The 22,906-nt window shown below is 47.2% G+C and overlaps 6 protein-coding genes across 6 annotated transcripts; 2 read left to right on the top strand and 4 right to left on the bottom strand.

The window, feature by feature from the left end:
• Positions 1–2,796: 2,796 nt before the first annotated feature.
• Positions 2,797–5,317, bottom strand: F4822DRAFT_59542 (uncharacterized protein). The gene is made up of 3 exons (XM_051463710.1): positions 4,813–5,317; positions 4,573–4,729; positions 2,797–4,510 (listed from the first exon to the last, which is right to left on the bottom strand). The coding sequence occupies exons 1-3, from the start codon at positions 4,866–4,868 to the stop codon at positions 2,933–2,935; spliced, it is 1,791 nt and encodes a 596-aa protein (XP_051309829.1). The 5' UTR covers positions 4,869–5,317; the 3' UTR covers positions 2,797–2,932.
• Positions 5,318–9,191: 3,874 nt separating this feature from the next.
• F4822DRAFT_418488 (uncharacterized protein) lies at positions 9,192–10,404 on the bottom strand. Its single transcript, XM_051459535.1, has one exon. It carries the CDS (start codon positions 10,036–10,038, stop codon positions 9,826–9,828), a length of 213 nt encoding a protein of 70 aa, XP_051309828.1. The 5' UTR covers positions 10,039–10,404; the 3' UTR covers positions 9,192–9,825.
• A 257-nt stretch (positions 10,405–10,661) lies between these two features.
• F4822DRAFT_418486 (uncharacterized protein) lies at positions 10,662–12,267 on the top strand. Its single transcript, XM_051459534.1, has one exon. It carries the CDS (start codon positions 11,119–11,121, stop codon positions 11,755–11,757), a length of 639 nt encoding a protein of 212 aa, XP_051309827.1. The 5' UTR covers positions 10,662–11,118; the 3' UTR covers positions 11,758–12,267.
• Positions 12,268–12,275: 8 nt separating this feature from the next.
• F4822DRAFT_418484 (uncharacterized protein) lies at positions 12,276–17,001 on the bottom strand. The gene is made up of 4 exons (XM_051459533.1): positions 13,316–17,001; positions 13,196–13,252; positions 12,921–13,142; positions 12,276–12,730 (listed from the first exon to the last, which is right to left on the bottom strand). The coding sequence occupies exons 1-4, from the start codon at positions 16,378–16,380 to the stop codon at positions 12,619–12,621; spliced, it is 3,456 nt and encodes a 1,151-aa protein (XP_051309826.1). The 5' UTR covers positions 16,381–17,001; the 3' UTR covers positions 12,276–12,618.
• A 2,305-nt stretch (positions 17,002–19,306) lies between these two features.
• On the top strand, positions 19,307–21,071 carry F4822DRAFT_418481 (putative serine dehydratase domain-containing protein). The gene has a single exon (XM_051459532.1). It carries the CDS (start codon positions 19,906–19,908, stop codon positions 20,935–20,937), a length of 1,032 nt encoding a protein of 343 aa, XP_051309825.1. The 5' UTR covers positions 19,307–19,905; the 3' UTR covers positions 20,938–21,071.
• F4822DRAFT_418480 (Actin/actin-like protein) lies at positions 21,072–22,900 on the bottom strand. The gene is made up of 2 exons (XM_051459531.1): positions 22,702–22,900; positions 21,072–22,633 (listed from the first exon to the last, which is right to left on the bottom strand). Exons 1-2 carry the CDS (start codon positions 22,757–22,759, stop codon positions 21,279–21,281), a joined length of 1,413 nt encoding a protein of 470 aa, XP_051309824.1. The 5' UTR covers positions 22,760–22,900; the 3' UTR covers positions 21,072–21,278.
• Positions 22,901–22,906: the final 6 nt, after the last annotated feature.

The following is a 22,906-nucleotide window of genomic DNA, read 5'->3' as shown; positions in this document are numbered from 1 at the left end:
TCAATCGAATTATAGACACGGCAGAATACGGCATAAAATAGGATAAGGCAGAATTCATCTCGTCGGTGCGGACAAACCCCGTCTTATCGTGGAAGAACAGAGTGTGCCGTTATGTGCCATTCCCAGCTGAGGCGATACACGGATCCAGACAGCAATAATAGAAAGATCATTCCTATCCGATATACGCCATCCGGCTTTCACTTCTGTCTTGTAGTTTCAGGGAGAAACCCGGACTCCCTTCCCGTTCTACGATTACTTCAGCTTTACGATGTATTACGGGGGTTGGTGTCGTACGAAACCTGAAGCCACGACAAGCCACTGACGCTATATATCGATTCTCCGTATACCTTTAATCATCCACCGACGAAACAGGTTTCCGCAAAGCACGCCGAATACGGAGGTATGAAACAAGTGGCTTGTGGCTTGTCTATAATGTCTAGCAATTTGTCCGTAGCTCCGAGTCATATCTCCACCTTCTCGTCCGTACCTGATACGTGCCGTGTGCCATACCTAAGAAACTAGGCCTGATCCGAAGGACACTGAGCCATACCCGATCTTAGCGTGACGCTAGCTCGATCCTCAGCTCTCAGCCCTACGGACCGAGTCCGAGTCGAGTCAGTCGTACACAGAACTGGGTGTATTCATTCGCGTATCTGCACCTAGTTTTCTATCCACTCGCATCCGGCTGCTGATGTCGAGCTAACTAGTTGCCGGGTTACTCATATCGAGCTAGAATCCTATATGCACGACATGCATACTAGATACGGGAACATCCATCTACATCGTCTCATCTCATCCTACTTCCGGCACTGCAGATGAGATGTAATAGCCTATCATCTTCGAAGGTACTTAGACATGTTAGAAAAATAGGTAGCAAACTGGTAAGTCGTCCGTAACACATCTAGCTGTTGTAGGTAGGACCCAAGACAAGAATTATAAACCTATCAGGGGTAAATAGACAACTCCCCGTATATTAGTAAGCTATCTAGCTCTCTTATACGAAGTCTCACTCACGTACGTATCCATAGGTATCTAGATATACAAATAACATCCTAAGCAATGCATCAAACATGTCTCCATGTACCTACCTACCTAACTAACCTATACCAGCTATTCTATACCCATCTCCCTAACTCCTACCCATCCACCCGGGTACATATACCGCAATCCTATAGCCAAGCCAAGCACAAGTTTGGGGGCCATTTACTCACCTTCACCTTAATGCTCCTCCTATCCCACTACCAACAAACAAGTAAAGTTCTCTCCTCAGCAACCATCCACCGCCCACCGAGGAGCCAAGAAAGCTAAGCCGGGTGGTTAGTTCGATCTAGACCTCGTTCCCCAGCGGAAGAGCGGCGGCGGCGGCGGCAGTGGCTCCCAAGCACGTGGTACCTATATGTAGAGTAGCTTAGCTAGTTGGTAGGGCAGACACACCTCCCTCCCTCTCACCTCCATACCCTATCACACCATACATACCTCCCTAGTATAGATTAAAGATATTACCTAACCCCCCCTTCCACCCTCCCCATCCTCATACCCATCCTCCGTGCCATCCAATCTACCCAATCGAGCAACAACCCGCGCATGCGGTTCAAACCCGCCAAGCCCCTCGCCACGGTCCCGGTAAAGCAGATCGGCACCGACGTTCGCTTTCGTTCGTATACCTATCACATCAAGAAGGTCGATCGTTCATTCATTCAAACATACCTACCTACTGATCCAAAAACATGCTGACGACGTTGATGATAATGATATGAAACAACAAGACACGCAAGCTCGCTTACCGAGCTCACTCAACAAAGTCGAACATACGTATTGACGCGGCGTACTTCTAGATCCAGATCTGCCTTATACCTATCTATCTGACTCACTAGCTAGGTATTGATGTACGTATACCTCGCCGTAATCGGTTATTCGCTTCTCAGGACGAAGGATTCGCGTTGTCACACCTAACCTAGGTATGGTATGCCCCTTACTAATCAACCTCAATCGCGTAACGCGTAGACGCTAGTCATCGACGGTATCCGAGTAGGTGAATGATTATCGTCATCGACGTTGTCGGTGGATGTAGGATTGTTAAAAAAAAAAGTCAAACCAACAACACCTAATACATCATCCCAAATCAGTAAAATAGATAGGACAAAAGACACATGGCAAAAATGATCGTAGATAGCGGAAATCAAGAATGTAGGTAGTGAACATATGCCCCGTGGTTCTTCATTCCACCTCTGGTATCTCTAAATAATTCCGGAATAGTGTACAAAGTCGAATCCAATTAATTTGGATTCGCTCTCCCCATCTTCATCCCATCTCGTCCCTTATCCTTATAACGCCGTTCCCATGTCATCTCGATCAAAAGCAGGTAAAACGAGCAAAAACACAAATATCAAATCAATCAATTCGGTGTCAGTTCCATCTTGAAAAACTTTTCCCCCGGGATAATGCGTTGTGTGCGATCGATAAAAAAAGACCTTAGTTAATCACAGATTCCCATTACTCATTCGTCATGTCCATCCATCTCTCTAAAAGTAATCGCGGCGGTAAAGGGCTGTTCCGTCGTATAAGAATTCCAGAGGATTCGGTAAAAATTTCAAGTATGGCGTAAAAAACAAATATCCGAACGAAAAGATGATCATGAAACGCCTCTAAGCGCCACGCCATGCCACGAAGTGAATAAAAAACAATGCATGGCGCAAAACGTAAATGAGCGTATCCACCGCAAGTCGATTTTAGAGCCAGCAAATGCTAAATGGAAGGCAAGAAAAGGAGGTATCCAGTGACTTTTCGTGAGATCCAGACGCAAGTACCCTCCGATGCTCTCCATAATATGTTGTACAGTCGCATTTTGCGATAAAAATGTGAATAGAAATCGAACCAGAATAGAATATAGGTGACTCGATAGTCTCAGCAGTCGAGACGTCGAATAGAGCCACTAACCGTCAACCCTTATCCTTTTGGGCTCTCCACCCTCCGGGCCGTCTGAGCCGTGGCCGGCGGTTATATCCGGACTCTTTCGCTTAGCCGCGTTGGGCCCATTATCGTCCCTCAGAAAGGAAGGACCCGAACCTACCACCGGCGTAGCGAAGTTCAAAGGACTCGGAAGGGTGTTGCTGTCACTGCCCCGAAAATTCCACTCGGGATAAAAACTGCTAGGACTCGGCAAGAATTCGTTATTGAGGAACCTAGATGGTAAAGCGGAGACAGGTGTGTCGATGTTCATATTGTTGTTTTGAGTTTGAGGATGTGGTCTTGCAAATGGATTCGGTGGGCCGGTGGCTCCCGCAGATAACATCGCCGATGCTGACGGTGATGGAGGCGGGAGGACAACGCCAGCTCCAGGGCCTTCCACACCATTTCGGCGAGCTGATTGCGCAGTTGTATCGGTTGTTGTGCGAGGAGAGGTACCTGTATCACCAGCATTGCTACCAGCGTCAGATTGCTCCTCGGGAATTTGAACCTTTAGCCTTGGTCGCGAGCCACCACCACCAACTTTCAAGCTGTTTGAGCGAGAGGGCGGAGTGAATGTGGTCTCGGGGATTGTAGGTATAGAGTTGCGAGCCAGGCCAGAAGTATTGGAACGTTGTGGGAGAGGCGGAGATGAGTCAGATTTATTTCGCGAAACAGCACCTACGTCCACTGATTGCGATCGATTACCATCATCTTTTATGCGGGGTTCCGCGTTGAACGAGGCTAGATGTTGAGACAGAATCGACCGGTTCTCATCGATCGGAGTGAAGATGCTGTGCTGTTTGCGTTGTGGCATTTTCTTGATCGCGGATGCTGTATCTAACAAGGGTTGACCGGTTCTCTCTTGAAGGGATTCATGCTTCGGTTCCATAGGCGCAGGTGGTTGCGGTTCCTGTTGTGACATTTGCGGCGGTTGTGGAGGCTCGAGATGTTGAGAAGGCGGCTGCGGAGGGGACATATGGGGAGTCTGTTGTGGAGGTAGCTGATGTGTAGGTTGTGGCGGAGAAGGACGCGCAGGTTGGCCCTGGGGAGCACTATGTGGAGGATAGTTAGGAGGCACCGACGAGCGTCGCTGTTCTTCCATATAGCTTTGTACCTGGGCATGCTGTTGGGCAGCAGCGTATTGGAACTGGCCTGGTGCCGGCGGAGGGAGTCCGTGTTGCGGATAAGCGGGTTGATTTTGTGGATTGTAGATAGCAGGTTGAGGCATATACGCGTAACCGTTGGCAACTGGCTGGGCGCCTGGTTGTGGAACGCGTAGGTCGCGGCGAAAATCGTTTCTCGACGAAGGCCTGGAGCCGATCTGTGGTTGGGGTGTATGTCCTCGAGGCGCGAACTGCATCCCATTGATGGGAGGCGAGGCGGATGGAGTATGATGCCTTAAATGGGTAAAGGCAGGTTGGTTTTGGAAATGGGGAGGAATCATCTGGGGTTCGACAGAGCCTTCATGGCCATGGGGAGGTGTGCCCTCGCCATCTTCGTCGTCGTCGTCATCGCCGCCGTTGAAATCGTGTGGGCCTTTGTGCTCGTTCGGACCGCCATGCTATTGTTTTGGTTAATGTCCATGCATTAATTAGGTTGACGCGAAGATGGGGTGATACTAACGTATTGATATCTTGTGATCAGATCTCGCATATCACCTGATGAGTATTCGTATAACTTCTTATTGCTGCCGAAGATGAATACGGCAACATCTACTGAGCAAAGTACTGATAACTCGTGCGCCTTCTTGAATAGACCACCTTTTCGTTTTAGGAACGTGCTGTATTGACAATCATATTAGCTGTTGACGGGGAGAAATCGGGGAAAAGAATCGAGTAACCTCGATCGCAAGGACAAGCTTACACAGAGCGGTTCCTGTCATCCTTAATAGCTTTAATTTCGATCTTTCTCCGTCCCATTTTGATCTAAATAGTAGGGTATATATGCGATAAATGAAAAGAATAGAGAAATGGGTATTATGGAAAAAGAAAGGAAGAAATGTTGGTAAGCGATAAGGCTTCGCCTCCCAATTGCCCGTAGGATTTTGTTTTTAACTTGACGTCTATGATAGATCCCTTGATTTGGTGGATAGCGACAACGCGACGGGTAGTGACATGAAAAGGCGATTTGCCGTTGAAGGCCCCGACCGCGAGGAAGAATAGATAGATGGAAAGAATAGGAAGCAGGGTTATATTTGACAAGTAAACACCAGCGGGGAAATGGTCTCAAACTAAAAGTCGTTGACAGTTGTACTAGTAGTAATAGTAATAGTGGCGACGGTATATTGCTGGATTGGGACCGGTTGTTCGGTTGAAGAGTTTAATCTGACGTGAAGGGGGCTGAAGGACCTTAAGGGTATTATTGGGTTGGTTGGTTGGCTTATTCGTTTCTCTCTTCCCTCGTTTTTTTTTTGTTTGTTGAGTGGGACGACGGAATATAGTAAGCGGACTTGATAGTAGACGTAGACGTGGATGTGGACGTGGTCAGGTAGTTAAGGTAAGGCAGAGCAGGGCAAGAGGACAGGGCAGGACAAGGGTAAGAAAGAAGACAGGGTAGAGAGAGAACAACAATGGTAATGTTGTTAATAGAGAAAGAGGTTGAAGGAATAGCCGGGCCTAAAATTTGGTACGGGTCTCCGGTGATATTTGAACGGGCTTTATTATCCACCACGCAGGAAAGGAAAAATAAGGTGAAGGTAAGTTAAGTTAGGAGGAAGACGGTGGAGTCGCGCAGTCGAAGTAATAAGTAATAAGTAATAATGAATATCAGCAAGGCCCGGATCTGATATACGTATTGCGTCCGTACACACTTATTATATATGTACGTGTGTGCGGTACGGTACGGTGCGATGCGATGCGATGAGATGCGCTTTGCGATAGATATAGATGAGATGATGGATGGGTGTATGGATTTGATATATGCGATTTGTGCACACGCCACTTCTGTAGACAAATACGCATACGCTGCAGCATACACATACACATACACCTCTACACACACACAACTATGTATGTTGTATATGTTATATGTATGTAGATGTAGACCTTGACTTAATGACGGGAAGTGTCGTTCTTTTTCTTCTCAATCAGTTTCCCGAGATATACATTAATACAGTACATCAATCGGTGGTGCACTACTTGGGACTTGCAGGACGATGGGGCTGAATCTGGCGTGGTTGATTCTAATAATAGACAGTATCGTGTTCACTCGAGTTTTTTTGTGTGTGCGGGAGAAACAGAGAAAGTGGGAAAGGTTCAAGGAATTGGGGGGGGGAGGAAAAGCGCAGAGGGGAAGGGGGGATGGTGTCACACACTTTTCGAGGGACAGGACAACTCTTTCTTGCTAAGAGACTAGAGCTAAGAAAGGCTAAGGTAAGAAACGGGGTCTCTTCAGGGCTGCTAGTCCAGTACTTACCGCATAATACCGTACATATACGTACCATACCTTCCCATGTCTTTTTACCTTTATTGCCTTAGGGTCCTTTCCTTAGCAGCGGAAACGTCCTAGCCCGCTACCTAAATCGTTAATGTCCCCACATTTCCACCATTATTGTAGCACGTTTTCTCTCACGCTAGGTAGTGAGGTACGCTAGATATGGTAGGTACAGGGGGCAATGAACCTTGTACGTATGTACAATTGTGTAGTACTGTACATCCCCACCTTACGTAAGTCTGATGGTCTGAGCTTTTTTCGAGTTTTTTTCCCTCCTCTCCTTCAATCAATGGTTTTTGTTCAATGTTTTTGAGTTGTCAAGTACGTTTGTACCTGTCTAGCAGAACAGCCCTAGCGTGTAGCGCGACCGAGTCTGGGAACCCAGCAGGGGGTACCCCTGGTTAGTAGCAATAGCCCTTGGCCGCCTCTTCTGCAGCCTATTGTTTGTCGAGTACACTTTTACTGATGGGTAAAATGGCGGAGGCTGCAAAAACCAACGGTCGCAAAGGCAGGCAGATTAACCCCAGGCACAGGACACATTTCGACCCGTGTGGCTTAGACGAGCACAATACTTGTTTCTTGTCTTCCTCTTTTGAAGAGAAAGAGGTTCTCTCATCTACAATAGGTCAAGTCTTGTATTCCAAAAAGTACATTACATTGTACAGCCCTTTTTTCGATACATGTGCTGCCAGCCCTAGGATACTAAAAAATCGAGATCCGAATAAACAATTCGATCCGAGCACGGGACATATCGACATCGATCAATGGCCTTCAGACAAACGTAATGGTACTAGTACATTTAATTCTACAGTGTTTGTTAATTATTTTATTTTATTTTATTTTTCTCGCTACCCGTCATGACGGATCGCCATTACAGCTTCCTTGGCCATTTCCTCATTCACTTTAAACCAATAATCTTTACGCAATTTGCCGTCGCCCGTCTATCTAAGATCCTTATCCACGGAATAGTTTCAGTACTTGAAACAGCCCCCAAATTGATCGACTCCTCCCTCCGCCATTTCCCAATTCATTTCCACCCACGCCATGTAGGTGTGAGTATATACATCTGGATATAAAATCTAGATATGTATCAAGTATATCTATACTCAAAAGAGCCTCATTGTATACATCTCATCCATCAATATATGTATAGGTGGTACATATCAACGGATATTTGTATGCATGTTTATAAGTGGTATAATTTCAGGGGCTTCACTAGAAAATGAAAACCTACACCTACACTTCTCGAACAAGATAACCCCCCTTCAGAATCAAACAAAATCTCAAATAACTAATGTGGTACCACGGCGTTAAAGCCATGTGTCGTCGTTATGATGTCTCCTTGAAACTACCGCACTCTCAAATTTTGCCGCTCGCCTAGCTCGCTAAAAGGGGGCTCAACGACGTAAAAACATGCGACCGCTCATATATTACTCTTCCTAACGTACATAATTATCCCATTGCGGCTAGGTAACGTCTTGGACGACACCTCTCTTGGCACATATTGGCATGATACATACGAAATCTGCAAATAGGTAGTATACGTACGTAAACTTTTGTAGCAGCATCTTCCGAATTTCAATATGGATAATATCGGTAGTGAGAAGGACCCTTGCGGAGATCTGCGAACGCCGGATCTGGGGAAAAAAAAGAAAAAAAGCCCAGAACAGTCTCCTTTTACCATTTACTCCCCTCATCTCTTCCTTGGCTACATAGATTACTTTATTCCAGGTTTACTGTAAATCTATGTGAGAATGTACTACACTATCAATTTGTAAAAGCTCTGCATGCAGATGCTGTCGTTTGTTAATTGATCTGCATCTCCAAGTTTAGAAAACCACGAGACAGACATGGTTATAGCAAACGATAGTATACCTACACATCACTTCGCTCGGTCCGAGTCTTTGCCAAGTTAGTAAAGTAGTATAGTATACTATGTATAATCAAGAAGTATAGAGTTGAGATGAAGCCGCAACGCATAGCGCAACAAAAGAGAATTGATACATTCCCGGTTATCACTGTTACCCCAATGCCTACCATTTCTAACTTTGATCAACCATTCACACAACATAACGATCGATCTAAGCGCGCAGAAGATGTGTCTGAACTGTTATTCGGTGCCGAGTATCTTCTGCACCAACCTGTATGCTGATGACTTGCGTAAGTAGGTAGGTTCGGTACATTTGTATGTAGGTCATGTAGGCCTTGTAGGTTGTGGAGGGTATGTAGGGCTGTTACAATCAGTCGGTAACACAGGGAAGACGAATCGGGTCGAGAAGGTAGACGATCAGAAAGCCAAAATCGGGTAATAGACAAACAAGTTGGAGATGAACAATGTGAGAATGTAAGAGATGTCGATGGTAGGATCCATTGCCCATGTTACTTGGCGGCGCAGTCTTTCGAATCGGAGCCGATATCTACAGAGGAACAACGAATAAACGAATAGTTAAGCGCCCGGGCTAGATAGAGTTACGAGGGAGTATCAAGTATCATTTTTCCAAAGCAACAAAATAGATTTCGATTTCATCTGCAACAGCTCGTCATTGGATTATCTGTCTTGTCAGAAAGTGCTGCACGGAATGTTGCAAGGCTGGCCAAGAACGTGTGCGATAGGTGGGCTTGGGTTGGTTTTCCCCCCTTGGCATGGCCCCCCCGGACCCGGGTTTGTGCGTGTGTAACTAAACTACCTAGGTACTAAACTACTAAACTATTCCTTTTTCCCACCCCAATGCACAACAGCCGAGCCGAAACGCTAAAAATAGCTATTTATAGAAAGGAAACAAGACCCACCGGTGCGTTCCCGCAAATCCTCACCTTGCTCTCCCGTTTCTGGCCAATTAGCCCTCGTATCCGACCACCTATGCGGGCTAATTTACCCCAATCTAACATAATTTGCCCGAATTAACGGCCGACGGGACAAGAGGGTCGAGAGTGAGATAGAACATAATTTACCCACCCTTGAATCATAATACGATAGGTAATACATGGGATGGACGGACGGGATGTTGGAATGATATTGATTGCTTTAATTTTGCCCTGTTCCGATCCGGACCACCGCTTCGGGCGGGTATTATGTTATTCGAGACGGGCTTGTTAGTAACTATGAATAATGCACTATTCAGTTGGTAAAGGCAAGGAGAAAAGGGGGGATATTAGGGATAACTAAATGAAGACATGATCATCTTTGGCGGACTTGTGCATTACTGATTCAACCTAACAAAATTCAACATTCATGCTTGGTATGATTAATATGATTACATGGGAAGGCATTGTTGTATTGGTATTGGAGAAAAAAAGAAAGAGAGACAGCGCTACAGCGCTACAACATGGATCATTGCTTATCAGGAATATTACATACATACCGCCTGTAGCTGCAGAGGTCACAATCCCATTTCAAAAAGAACACGCCTACATATTCTATCTACTAGGTGACTAGATAGTCATTCATGTATGTAATATTCTAACCCGTTTCCTTCCAGAACAACCATAGAACAATCCCCATTTTCGATAAACGATGACGATGATTACGATGACATACAGACTATAATCAAAAAGCCTTGCAAGACAGGGGATATATTGTAAGATTCTGACAAAAGAAACGACACTTACATACAGCTGAACCCCTGATAGTGAAATATTGCTGTGGGCTTGGCACATCGCCTACGTAATACGGCGTGCCCTGAAGGAACAACAAACTGCAACCTCACCATTTTGCCCTCCTTGTTCGCAGTAAACTAATTAATCCTTTCCGCCATTTTTTTCTTCTTTTCCATGCGACTCTTGTTCATGATCGTAGGGCCGATTGGCTCCCCCCTTTTTCGTTTCCATCGCGATGGAGACATTTCCACATGTTAGACATGGTTTAATTTTCTTCTTTCTTTTCAAGGGTTCTTCTCACATATTCAGCTCCCGCCTAATTAAGTAATCGACATTACACGGAGAGTCAGCAAGGCAGATAGGGGAACAGCGGGATGGATTATCATCACCTGTTCAAGTTAACTAACATGCACACAAGACATATTCTAGAAGATGAAGAATTTTGAATATTCACTATCTTCCCTGGTGAAAAGATCCCCGCTCTTGAAGGATTTTCGTCTGATATCGGTGGCGGCCGCCATCTACCATAGTTGTAAAAGTACCCTACCTACAGTATCTACATTAGACGGTGGCTGCAGGTAATGATATGCAGGTCACTAGAATCGTCCGAACAATAACATGATATAACTTCCGGCAACGACACCGAGCCACGTACGACGAGGGCCGGAACCCAGTTGCCGAGCCTTCTACACTGTGGATGGGATCAATTAGTCTGGTAAGGCAAGGCATGTACGACACGTGTAGGCATGTATGTAATGTAAGTATCTCAACTACCGCGCGAACGACGGATCGGGTCGCGACCCAGGAGCGGCAGTGCGGCAAGATCAGACGAACGAAAAAAGAAAAATCTTCAACAAAAAAGACATTTCCATCGAACTGGTTCACTACCCCTGAACAGGATCGAAGACAAATCGAGGTTGCAATAATACGTAGGAAAATAGGAAATTTTCCCATTGAGCTGATAAAAATTGCCCACCGGGTCCGGTAGTCCGGTCCCGAAATCGAAATCGAATCGAACCAAGCCACGCTCATTCTTGTCTTTGATTCATAGAACAATAGAATAGGACATGGAATCTGCATTACCTACCCATCACCGCCGCCGCCGTCGTGGCCTCCAAAATAGTCGGTAATCAGCGGGCCATGCAAGTCAGTTTATTCCCCGTCGATTTTTCGAACGATATTCCCTCCGCCATCCCATCCCATCCTTTCAACCGCTTCTTTATTCTTTGCATATACCACGTTGCGAGCCTGTCACGCCTGTATCACGTACCGCCCTATGAGGCTGTAGTTTCCAGCGCTTCGAATGTACCTATCACACAGATAGTAGTAGACGGAATACACAGACCTTATAGGGCTGGGGGCAAGGTACACCATCCACCATCCACCGTCCCATCTCCCCTCCCCCAATTCCATTACAATTCCAAATCCAAGTCCACAACAAGTGAAAGAAAACACAGAAAGAAGTTCGCTCTGTCATCTCTACCAATACTACTTACATACTGCATATTCGACATGCACTTCGACTCATCCTATCCCCCCAATCCCCCCATCATTGGCCGCCTTCTCCCCTCGCACATAATACATGTAGGCCAAAGTCGCAATATTGGAGCACCCAGTCCCAGTCTACCAGCAGCGTCACATTTGATTACCACCACCCATCAACTCCCACCGATTTTTATCTTTCCTTTCCATTCCAATACCACTACCACCCCTAACCAACCTTCCATACATACATTCTATCAATCCGGCCGAAAAGGAACTGCAACAAAGAAGCCATGAAAAATTTTCATCTCTCTTCTTTCATTAATACATTTTCGAAAGAGAAGGATTTGCCTAGTACCTACCTACCTACACACAATACCATCCCGCGTCCATGTAGCACGAAATGCACGTCACTTTCATAAAACCTACCTACCTACCCACCCAACCAATCCCAGCCTTGTAAAAGGGGAGCGGGTACGGGCCATGCACATCTCACCACATCTGCTACTAAGTATAGAAACAAGCTTAACAAACCACCACATGCAAGACCCGCAACCACATGCTCTGATACTACAGAAACCTTCTAGAAACGTTTTTGTAAGGGTCCTTTTGTATTATTATTTCTTCTGTTACCGCCAATGCGCCCTGGTCCGCATCCCAGGAGTCTGGGTTTGTGAGCGGGCAACTTGCATACAGAGAAAAAGAAAAAAAATTATGTGCCGTCCAACCACATGGTCCACTGTCGTACAAAGGCCTTTCTTTGTAATTTTTCTTTTCTTCCCTTCGGAAACATGGAGCCAACCCCCCCCCCCCCCCCCCCTTATGAACGCCTGTGATAGCCACACGGAGCTAATCAAGCCAAGCCTCGAACGCCATGCCAATGCTGCCAAATTTGGCCACTTCCTTAGTCCTCCTAATCGCCGTTTTGGGAAATATACATAGGACTTTGCCTGTAAGAGATGAAGCGCTCGAATTATAAAAAAAAATAAGATGAAGAAAAGGGGGCACGGGATGGGACGGGGACAAGTGCGTCGAGGAGGAAGAAGATATAGCACCATCGTCTTGATCGCATGTTTCGTATACCATCCAAGTTCATCACCTTACCCCTTTCCCTCCAAGGAAAGGAAATTGGGCAATTGTAGGAAATAGTTTCCCCATTTACTCGTTGGCTGGGGTTGCTCCGGCGGTTTGCGAGCCAAAGGAACCAAATCCTCCGTGGTCAGCACCACCATTGTCTGTCGGGATTGTGCCGTTGAGGAGCGGGCATTTGCTGATCCAAAAAGTTAGCATGAAGTTGTCTGGTGGTAACGAACAAACAGAAATGGTAGCAAATCTGTGTACGACTTGGGGGTAGAGTAATCAGGACAAGCAAGAATACAAGTCCAGTATGACTCGAGTCGTGATACCATTTTGGAAGGGGGAAGAGCTAACGAGGCTCAAAAGAGCAGTGGTGCCAGTACCTCTTATTAGTTTTGATATGTCCAACTTGACCGCAGTTCGCGCACTTTCGGGTCGTACCCGCGGATGCCTTGTCAGCGGCAGATGGGTCAGGAGATCCAGCGGCGGCATCATTATTGTTGTTGTTGTTGTTGTTCTTCTTCTTTTTGCTCTTGCCTTGTTGCTTCTCGCGGACTTGGCGGCGATCCTGGTTCTTCAGGAGTCGCGAAAGTTCTCGCTCCACACTACAAATGATATTAGCAGATATTTAAGAATTGTTTTGGCTGTTGCAACTGACAGTTTCTGCTTCTCGCGGTTATCGTCCGCGTCAGCGGTGGGCTGCAGGCTGTAGACACTATAGTTAAACCACGTTAGCATAATCGGAGTCCTATTATTGTAAGCAATACGGTGAACTAACTCTCTGTTCTTCTCTTCATTCTCTCGTCGCTGCTTGAGGTAGTTTCTGATCACCACTGGGTTCTCCAAGATGATAGTCTCCGTTACAATCTCTCCATCCTCGTTCCTCTTCTTACGGGTGATCTTCAACTTCTTCTTGCCCGAGCGACTTGCTCCGCTTAGGCGACTGAATTGACTGCGTCCGTCATCCAAGGGCACGGGGGTTGCCTCAACCTGTCTGGAATTGAAACGATCATCTTCGTTGGATGTATCGAGAACATCAGCGTCGTCGTGTGTGGTCACGTCACTCAGGGTAGACTTTTGTCTTTCCCAGATTTGCTGAATAGCTGCGTTGTACATGTCTGCTTGCTTCTTGACATTATACGAATGACCACCGTTCGCCTTGCGTTCGCGCTCGATTGCGTCCGCCGAGGTTGCTAGAGGACCTTGCACAGCGTTGATGTAACCACCTTTCATAGATGTTCTAATAAAACTGAAACCTAATCCGTGGCCAGTGGGGTCACCCTCACCGTGAAGAGCTACCATAGCCTTGCTTTGAGTAGCTTCGTTGAAGTTCTTGGTCAGTTCCCATGGCGCCATTCTAGCTGCCAATGAACCTTCTGCGGCTGGGTGTTCGCCATCCGTCTTATCTTTAGGGTCATAGCCGGCATTCACCAACAATTGTTGACCTACTTGCATAGCCTCGATGAGGCAGGCATCCTCTGGCTTGATCATGGATCGAATAGCAGGTTCGTCCAACAAGGTCTTACCTTCAGGGAGCACCCACGTCTTTGAATCCTTATCATAGAAAAGAAATTCCTTCATTTTCTGGCGATTTTGAGGATCGATCTTATCGAAGACATGTGGAGAAAGCTCATTGAGTGCAATGTCCTTTGTTGGCTTCTTCTTCATCATTCGGTACGCAATCATCTTGAGGCGGTTCTTCGCCGTGTTAGTGACCTTTCTAGCATGAGGTCCCGGAACATCGACTGAAGGGAAACATTGACCAACGGTATACACGTAGTCAATGTTGCGAAGATAGAACCTTGGGCCCTCTGTGGCATTTGTTGAGAATCCAAGGAGGAAATCAGTCTGTCTAGGCTCATGCTTGAAGACCGGTGCACGATACATCTCATTGTGGAGTGTAGGAACCGTCTCACCAGGGTCCACGGTTCCGAAAATAGAAAAGGGTGATCTATCTTCGGGCAGCAACGTATGACTCTCGCCAATATCGAGTTTCGGGCCCTTATCCTCGTCTCTGCGATCTTTTCGGCGGTAGTAGTTGATTACGCGGTTACCCATGCCAAAGTTTGACATCATGATCGGGAACTCCTCGCAGTATTCGAATAGAATTGCGGTGGAATTATCATTCATACTGAGATCCTTAGTCGTTCTGAAGATTTCCTGCGGAGTTCTTCCCTTTAGATCTCTCTTCTTGACCTTCGAGGGTTTACGCACACCGATGGCATGCTTTACGACCTTCTCAATATCAAACTTCTTGCGGTGATGTTCCCAGAATTTACCGTCAACCTTAACACGGTAGAAGGGAAACGTGAGTTTGAGGGCCGGCAAGCTGTGCTCGACAGCAAGACTCGACAAAGTTGCTCTGACTTTGCTCTTGTGGTTCAACTTGAGTGCGTCGTATGCGTCATCATTAGAAAGATTGTAATGCTTCTGAGCATCCTTTCTCAATTGGCCATTAGCCATACGAATGGTCTTCTCTTCAACCTTAGGACGCTTAGCCGGCCGCTCCAACTCGCCTGGTTTACAGAGCAAGAGGTAGGGGTCGCTCTCTTCGAGTCTGACGCGTTTGCTGGATCGCCTTGTCTCTCTCTCGAAGTCATCGACACCCGCAGTGTCAAATGACCGAATAATAGGAAGGCCAGGCGTGTATTTGGCTTGAGTCTTCTTAGTCTGCTGATTCATGAATTCCTTATCCCAATCATCCATGACGATATCTTCCTTAGCAGTATCTTCATGGGCAATTGAGCTGGCAAGTGGCTCGGCAACCACAGCCTCAAGCTGGGCCAAAGACGCATCCCATTCGTCACAAATTGTAGTAATTTCGTCCAACACAAAACCTCCCACGGGGGTTTGTTCGGAGCCCGAGTCATCTGAGTAGCTTTCCGTGGCATCCAAACCCCAATCCTCGCCATCGCTGTACGTGTCTGTCTGGGAAGTAAGACCAGTATCCGGGATCCGAAATAGTTTAGAAGAATCTGCTTCCAGCTCTAACTCCAGCTTAGTTGGTACGAATTCGGGAGGGTCTCGGTCCTTGTGGGGAGGCTCCTTGTACATGTACTCGGCAGGCCATTCTGGAAATAGTTGGTTGAAGAAGAGAACTTTGTGTTTCTTGAAGCCTGGGAATTTTTGCGCTAGGAGTTCATCGACGCTCTCAGGAGCTCTTTGAATGGTACTGTCTTCCTTGCTCATCTGATTCATCCACTTATCGATAGATAGAGGCAATTGGGGGAAATTAAGTCGCTGTCGTTCCTCGAATGACATGTTTTTCCAAGCCTCATCTGTGACATCTTTCTCTTTTACCACGGGAGCTTTCTCTATATTCTGGATATTGGGCATAGTCAAACCGCTAGTTGAATGTGCCGTCGTAGTATCCTGAGGGGGAGGGGAGGATGGAAGATAGTCGTTTTCGCCTTCGGGACCGCCGCCAAAAAGATCGTCCATGTATTCGGTATCATGACTAGTGCCCTCATCTTCCGTAAGGCCAGGGACTTGCGAGATGCCAACACCTGCGGCAGCGCTAGAGCCATCTTCAGAAGCCAGGTCACTATCGCTGATATCTTCAAAATCGATGGCATCGTCCGCCTTGTTGGTTTGGTCGATCTCTTTACTCTCGAATTGGGAGAGGGCCTCGCTCATGGACATTCCGCCGCTCATTGGTGTTTTGCCATTCATATCGAACATCTTGCTGATGTCATCCTCATCTTTCGCAGCCTGGGCAGCCCAGTCGATGTCCTTGAATGCCTGTCCATTCACCTGGTCGTGGTCCGGTTCTTCCTCCTTAATGGTGACACCGTCTACACGCACAGGGCCGGAGCCCGGCGAAGTTTCGTTGAAACCGTTCATCCTGATCGTGGTCGTAACCGTAGCGAGCGCGCGTGGTATCAATGTAGAAAGGCTCCTCAGCGTCGTCGGAAGACGTCGGCGATCGCATGGATGCCGCTAGACAACCTCATGTCAGAACAGGCATACGTAAGTCGCGCGATTGAAATGACATCGAAAAACCAGGTAGGAGAAATGCGTCAACTCGGGAAAAGTGTCGGATGTATATCGGGGCCTACGCTAGATAGGCCTGAGAATATTCGGCGCGAAAATGTTGTTCGAGGACGAGTTTTGGATTGACTGGTTGTTCAGAAGAGGTGGCGGCTCGAAATCGGGAAGTCGCGTCAAAGCGATAGGTACCGAATGGCATGTACAACTTTAGGCTGCCAGTGGGGAGATGACTAACCTGAGGAGATGTGTTTGTTACGGGCACACTCCAGGTGTGGTCCTAGGAAGATCCTAAAGTGTCAAATTAGATTGTAAAAGGATTTTGGGGTGCAAAAATTATAGTACGTATTGACTTTTGTATAATAGTCTTATTAAAAGAATGACAAGAATGAATAGAATACTTCAATACAATAATACGAGGATGATCGAAACCAAATCGTGTGTTGCGCATTCAATCCAGTGTGGGCGCGGTTGAAGATGCAGATAGAAAGATGGATGTGGAAAAAGGGTGTGTGAATAAATTGAAGGTGAAGAAATTAGATTTGAGGCGGAAACAGTTTTTTGTGTGGCTTGAACTTTGTGGCTTTTTAAGAGTGGGGGTGTCGACCCACACATGCAGGTAGAGTGATCCATCAATGTGCTTTTCAGCGAATTATATGTACCAATGTACTTGCTGCTATTTGAAACTCCGAAAATTGAATGTATAGCTTATGTACCCAGGTACATGTAGCATACGTCACGTATAGAGTAACTTGCCGATAAGTGTCAAGCAGATGTTGTGGAACATGACAATTCTTTTCTAACCAAGGAAGCGTCCCCTTTATTAAAACGATCAGGCGAGGCTCTCCCTATAAACCGTCAGGACTCATATACAACATCAACACACAGCATCGGTGATACCTTTCGCTACATTGATTATGACCCTATAGATTTCTATCACTGTCTACCGAAATCAGAAGACGAAGCTAGTTAAAGTAGATATTTCTACAGCCAGTTAGATCTTTTTGTCTTATTCCATGTGGCTCAATTGGAAGCTACCCAACACCTTCATTTTTGGCCGGTTTCGAATAGGCTTACTTCTTCAACAGTTGGCGAACACCCTCAGTCATAATTTCCCCGCATTATGGTTCCTTACAGTCACGAGGCATTCCAAGTCAGGCCAGACAGAGACTTATCGGCATCCACCTTGAAAATGACGGACCGAGAGACTACACCCCCACCCATGTGGCTCCTTGAGAATCTTGTATCAGGCACAACCTCGCAAGATGAAGCTACCATAGGATATTCGGTCCAATAGGAGCCATTCCCTTTTGTCTGTACCTACATACGAGTTTCTCTTAGCGAAGAGCTGCGCCGTCGAGCATACCTTACCAATGTCACGCGGATAAGAAGTATTGGTACCAAATCACTGACAACCACGTATATCACAGGAACAGAAAAAATATTTAAGATGTCATTACTACGTCGGGGCTTTTACATGAGTTGTACCGGTCGAAAGGGCAACTTGAAGGTCTTTGTCTTCAAGTATTGTCCAGATAATGTTGGGCTAGATAGCCTATAGCAACTAGGTATATCGACAGCTCTAGGTCATAACATAGGAGAGCCTGATAGTCCTACTATTTCCCGAATACGTCGAACTAGTTTCCAGGATAATCATTGATAACTTCCCGAAGAAAATATTATTATCGGAATTATATAAACTAGTAAGTGACCCCCTCCCTCCCCCAATCTATACAGCAAGTTGGGGGTCAAGCTACTATCACTCCGCAATTGGACTTTGACCTTGTGACTTTATGGCGATATGCGCGGGTCCGGACGTTCCACTAAAGGCACTAGTTTAGGTACTGTTACCCTATCTATCTGAAGCTTTCTTTTTCCTTGGCCTGTACGAGTTACCGTCAACTGCATCTGTAACCCTGATTCCGAACCAGTGGAACATAAGGATACAACATAGTATGATTCTCCAGTCAAGCATTTTCGTCTTATACGTTGCCAAGGTTAGCTTCATCGTGGCTGTACAATGACAATGATGTTATCGTGACGGTGTTAGATCGGAGAGATGGAAGAAAAAGCAAAAGTTTCCAAGATTTGTCCGTGTTAGTGCGTGGAGTAATTGATCGACAATCTTGGGACTCTTCCACAGGACTCACTCATTAGTCACAGTCTAACACGATAGGATATTCACATATCCCTAGACCTATTCTCTTGATATTCTTGCTAGGTTGATGTAACATACGGAGTTCTTAATGCAGGGCCCGTTACATCGTGATTCAGACCTACAATGCGGGTGAGCCCAACTAACTTCAGTTAGCAGACCGAGACTTATTCACTAGTGGGTCATGTACACGGCCTATCTCCCGCGCTCGGCGCCTCCCTAGCCCTATCTATTGTAGGACTAAGACAGATGGTGACCGAGTATATATTTATAAGTGAAACCCAACCGTTTATGTCTCTCCTTATGTCTTATATTCTCAGGGAAGCAGCTAGGAAACACAGGACAAGAATAATATTAAGTCGTACCTCCTAAAGAATCTTGGGATCTTTATTAGATCCATATTACAACTCAACCCAGACTGTTGAGAAGAAGGTGATCTCGAGTATCACAGGAATAAGCAAAACGCCACGATGACGGCGCCATCATCCAAGGACGCTCTCCGCGCCCAGTTCGTGGGCAAGAACCTCAACGAGGTTATCACACCAGCTGCCATTTTAGATCTAGCTAAGGTCGAGGCGAACTGCAACATGATGCTTGAAGCTGCCGAGAAGCTTCAGCTCAGCTGGCGAGCACACATCAAAACTCATAAGGTACGGTCTTTGTGAGACCTACATCTTTATTTCCGTATTATTATATGGGGCGTTTTTGGTGCCGGCGAAGGACGCCACCAAGCAGGCTAGTTGAAGCCAACCCTTCCGTTACTTTCTTTATTAGAAAGGAAGGCTGCTTGTGTTCGGGAACCCCCATATTCATGCCGGGCCCTTGTTTAAATAATCATATCCCCTCATCGAGCGCGACGGAACCCCATAAAACGATACAAAAAAAAAGACGATGATATACTTCACGAAAATATAAGAAACAATGCTAACTTCACTGAATCTTAGACAGAGGAGCTCACGAGGCTACAAGTCGGGGACAAGAGCTCCTCGCCCGTGAACCTAATCGTCTCGACGATTATCGAGGCCGAGCGGCTCGTACCCCTATTAAAGGAGTACCAAGAGAAAGGACGGAAGGTCAATGTGAGCTCACCTTACCCCCCTATTTCCACAAAACAACTTCAAATCCTAACCTTTGAACAGGTACTCTACTCCTTCCCCCTCTATGCCAGCGCCCTCCCGCGCCTCTCCTCAATATCCACCGCCCTAGGCCCCGGCGCACTCACCATAATGATCGACCACATCGACCAAGTCCCGCTCCTCGCCACACTAACCTCGACCTCCGGTGGTAACGCCCCACTAGTCTTCCTAAAAGTAAACATCGGCAGCAACCGCGCCGGCACAATCCCAAACACACCCTCCAGCACATCCCTAATAACCGCCCTCCTCGCCTCCGAAACCGCGGGTACCTGCATACTCCACGGCGTATACAGCCACGCAGGCCACTCCTACGCAACCCGTACCGACTGGGCCGCAATGCAAATCCTAAGCGACGAGTTCTCCGGTCTCCAATCCGTAGCCTCCACCATCCAAGCCCTTCGCCCGGAGCACGCTCCCTTAGTCCTAAGTGTTGGTGCCACACCCACAGCAACCACAATCCAACACCCGGACCTATCCTCCCCTACTAATAGCGACTCAACCCCAGCTGAAGCCCTAACAACACACCTAAAATCCCTCCTCACAACCCTCAAAACGTCCAACTTCGCCCTCGAAGTCCACGCCGGCGTCTACCCCACATTGGACATGCAACAACTAGCCGCGCACGCGCGGGACATAACCCTGCTAAACTCCTCCTTGATCGCCATAAGCGTGCTCGCGGACATCGTATCCCTATACCCAACCCGCGGTCCCAATTCCTCCACCGAAGCCCTCGTAAACGCGGGTAGCCTGGCCTTAGGCCGAGAGCCATGCGAAGCGCTAGGCTCAGGGGATTATTGCGCGTGGGGTATGGTTATGCCGTGGGGTGAATTAGTCAAAGAAGAAGGGGATGGGGGGAAGAAATATCCAGTCCCCGGCCCGGATTTCCCGGCTGTGCATGGTGGTTGGGAAGTCGCGAAGATCAGCCAAGAGCATGGGGTCTTGCGCTGGGAGGGAAAGAATGAAGATGAAGTACCGTTGCATGTCGGACAGCGAGTGCGGATTTGGCCCAATCACTCGTGTATTACGGGGGCTGGACATGCGTACTATTTAGTAGTTGATAGCCGGAACACGGGAAAGGAAGATGAGATTGTGGATGTCTGGGAGAGATGGAACGGCTGGTGATGATACCTACCCCCTGATAGCGGGAAAATAAGAGAATCGAAAAAGGAGGGAGCAAAAGGGGAATTATGAGATCATTTGAACGTTGAAAAATTAGCTCCCTTACAGATACCTCACACAGGGTGCCAAGGTGCCTAGGTAGTGAATAAATTTTGCTTATTTTTGGTCTTCCGAATATTTTGTCTCTGGTAGAAAGCTAACCTCAAGCCCTGATATAAAAATTTTGTCCCTCTAGAAAGTAATAATGACCCTGCCTGCCTACGTAGGCCATCCACGAAACTCCAAGCGCCTGGGGTAGATCAAATGACAACGGACCCGTAACGTGCCGGGTTACGGAAAGACGACTATTTGCATCGCTTTTCGACAATACCAGCGCCGTTCTCCTCGTATTCCTTACGCGAAATCCACATTTGATGAAATGTGCCCAAGCTGGCTAGGATGCTTCCTCCTATCCAGGCACCGAATCGTCGCTCGGTAGTTAGACCGGCGGCGTGTATCTTGATCTTCATACCGGGGAACATGGCCAGTAGCTCGTTATTCAGGCGATCATTGAATCCGTTCAACAAGCTCGTACCTCCCGTTACAACAATGTTTCCCAGCAGGTTAGGTCGTAGGTCCACATCCACCGCATTGATAGCAGCCTTGATTAGTTCTGGGATGGTTTGAGCCTTGGTAACACCCTCGGCAGTCGGTAAGGCGGCAGCCTCATCCCACATACCCTCTGATACTCTGAATCTTTGCTCTCGCCACATCTGGTTGGATCCGTTGGGCATCTCGAACACACGGCCGGGTTGTGACTTGGCCAACTCCTCGTTGCCTGGGTTCGCATACCTGCCAGGACCTCGCCAAACCTCGACAACGGACTCCTTGAACTCTGTTAAGAGGCGCTCTTCCTCGTAGTTGATGAAAGATTGGTGAAGCTCAAAGGGGAAGTTGCGCAGTTTAGCCTGTGCCGGTGCGCCTGCATCAACAGGTGTCTTATTCTCGATCAGGTAGGACGGCACGATATCGATCTTGGGATCGTTGTTTTCCCACATAGATCGGATTTGTTGTGACAACCAAATTCCTCCAACGGGAGATTTTTGGATAGAGCGCTTCAAGATCATACCATCGTGGACAGCTGTAACACTCGTGTTCGCGCCGCCAACATCGACAACCAGGGCTGACGCTTTACCGGCCGCAAAGGCGGCGCATACAGGTGTTCGCGATAACCAGAACGCAGGGCAGCCCCAGTTCTCCATAGCGATTTCAATGGCCTTCTCTCGGGCCTTACCCGAGTTCCATGGCGCCTCCGTCATCAATACTGGGTTCTCTACTAGTGGTTTCTCCTGCTCTTCTACATCATCCATGGCTACGTCGCCCTCGCCATCTTGAACGGGGTCATTTAGACCATTTTTGCTCGGTGGGGTTGGTTTGTCGGCTTGTAGGCGCTTGATGAGGACGTGTTCCCAAATCTTAGTAGCGGCGTCCCAATCCTCAACAATGCTCTCGTTACGCGACATGTAATTCTTAATTTCGAAGTTGGCGCGGGGAATGATGCACTCGTCGCCGAAAACATCGCGGTAGGTGGCAGCGTCGCCTTCGCCGTCTTTTATGCTACCGTAGAAGGATGGCAAGACTGATTTAGGGACATCTTCCCCTGCGAATCCTGCTCGTGTATGACAGTAACCGGCGTCGAGAACAAGTGCAGAGACCTCGTCTGGTGGGGTATGTTAGTATATCAACATGTCATAAAATTACTTGATAGGACGAGGCTGGTGCATTTACCTCCACCGTAGACGTCCAGCGGTTGCTGCGTGTTTGGAAGTGGTTGTTGTCCAGACATTGTGTGGACTCGAATGGCAAATTAGGAAATGAAAGTTCGGCGACAAAGGTTGTAGTGGGAATTGGGAATCGACGGGGTGGAAAGAAATTAACAAAATCAAACAGCGTCGTTCCTACAATTTTTAGTCGATCGCGTTTAAGGTGAAGC

This window comes from Hypoxylon trugodes (assembly GCF_022578975.1).
Source record: "Hypoxylon trugodes strain CBS 135444 unplaced genomic scaffold F4822scaffold_10, whole genome shotgun sequence".
Taxonomy (NCBI): domain Eukaryota; kingdom Fungi; phylum Ascomycota; class Sordariomycetes; order Xylariales; family Hypoxylaceae; genus Hypoxylon; species Hypoxylon trugodes.
This window is presented reverse-complemented; position numbering and strand designations above follow the sequence as displayed.

Coding starts and splice junctions, on each gene's coding strand:
- F4822DRAFT_59542 (XM_051463710.1), bottom strand. CDS start 4,868: ATGGGACGGAGAAAGATCGAAATTAAAGCTATTAAGGATGACAGGAAC. Junction 4,730..4,812: donor GATGACAGGAACCGCTCTGT/GTAAGCTTGTCC, acceptor TTGTCAATACAG/CACGTTCCTAAAACGAAAAG. Junction 4,511..4,572: donor TGATCACAAGATATCAATAC/GTTAGTATCACC, acceptor CCAAAACAATAG/CATGGCGGTCCGAACGAGCA.
- F4822DRAFT_418488 (XM_051459535.1), bottom strand. CDS start 10,038: ATGTGCCAAGCCCACAGCAATATTTCACTATCAGGGGTTCAGCTGTAT.
- F4822DRAFT_418486 (XM_051459534.1), top strand. CDS start 11,119: ATGCAAGTCAGTTTATTCCCCGTCGATTTTTCGAACGATATTCCCTCC.
- F4822DRAFT_418484 (XM_051459533.1), bottom strand. CDS start 16,380: ATGAACGGTTTCAACGAAACTTCGCCGGGCTCCGGCCCTGTGCGTGTA. Junction 13,143..13,195: donor AACCGCGAGAAGCAGAAACT/GTCAGTTGCAAC, acceptor TATCATTTGTAG/TGTGGAGCGAGAACTTTCGC. Junction 12,731..12,920: donor CATATCAAAACTAATAAGAG/GTACTGGCACCA, acceptor TTTTTGGATCAG/CAAATGCCCGCTCCTCAACG.
- F4822DRAFT_418481 (XM_051459532.1), top strand. CDS start 19,906: ATGATCGACCACATCGACCAAGTCCCGCTCCTCGCCACACTAACCTCG.
- F4822DRAFT_418480 (XM_051459531.1), bottom strand. CDS start 22,759: ATGTCTGGACAACAACCACTTCCAAACACGCAGCAACCGCTGGACGTC. Junction 22,634..22,701: donor GCTGGACGTCTACGGTGGAG/GTAAATGCACCA, acceptor ATACCCCACCAG/ACGAGGTCTCTGCACTTGTT.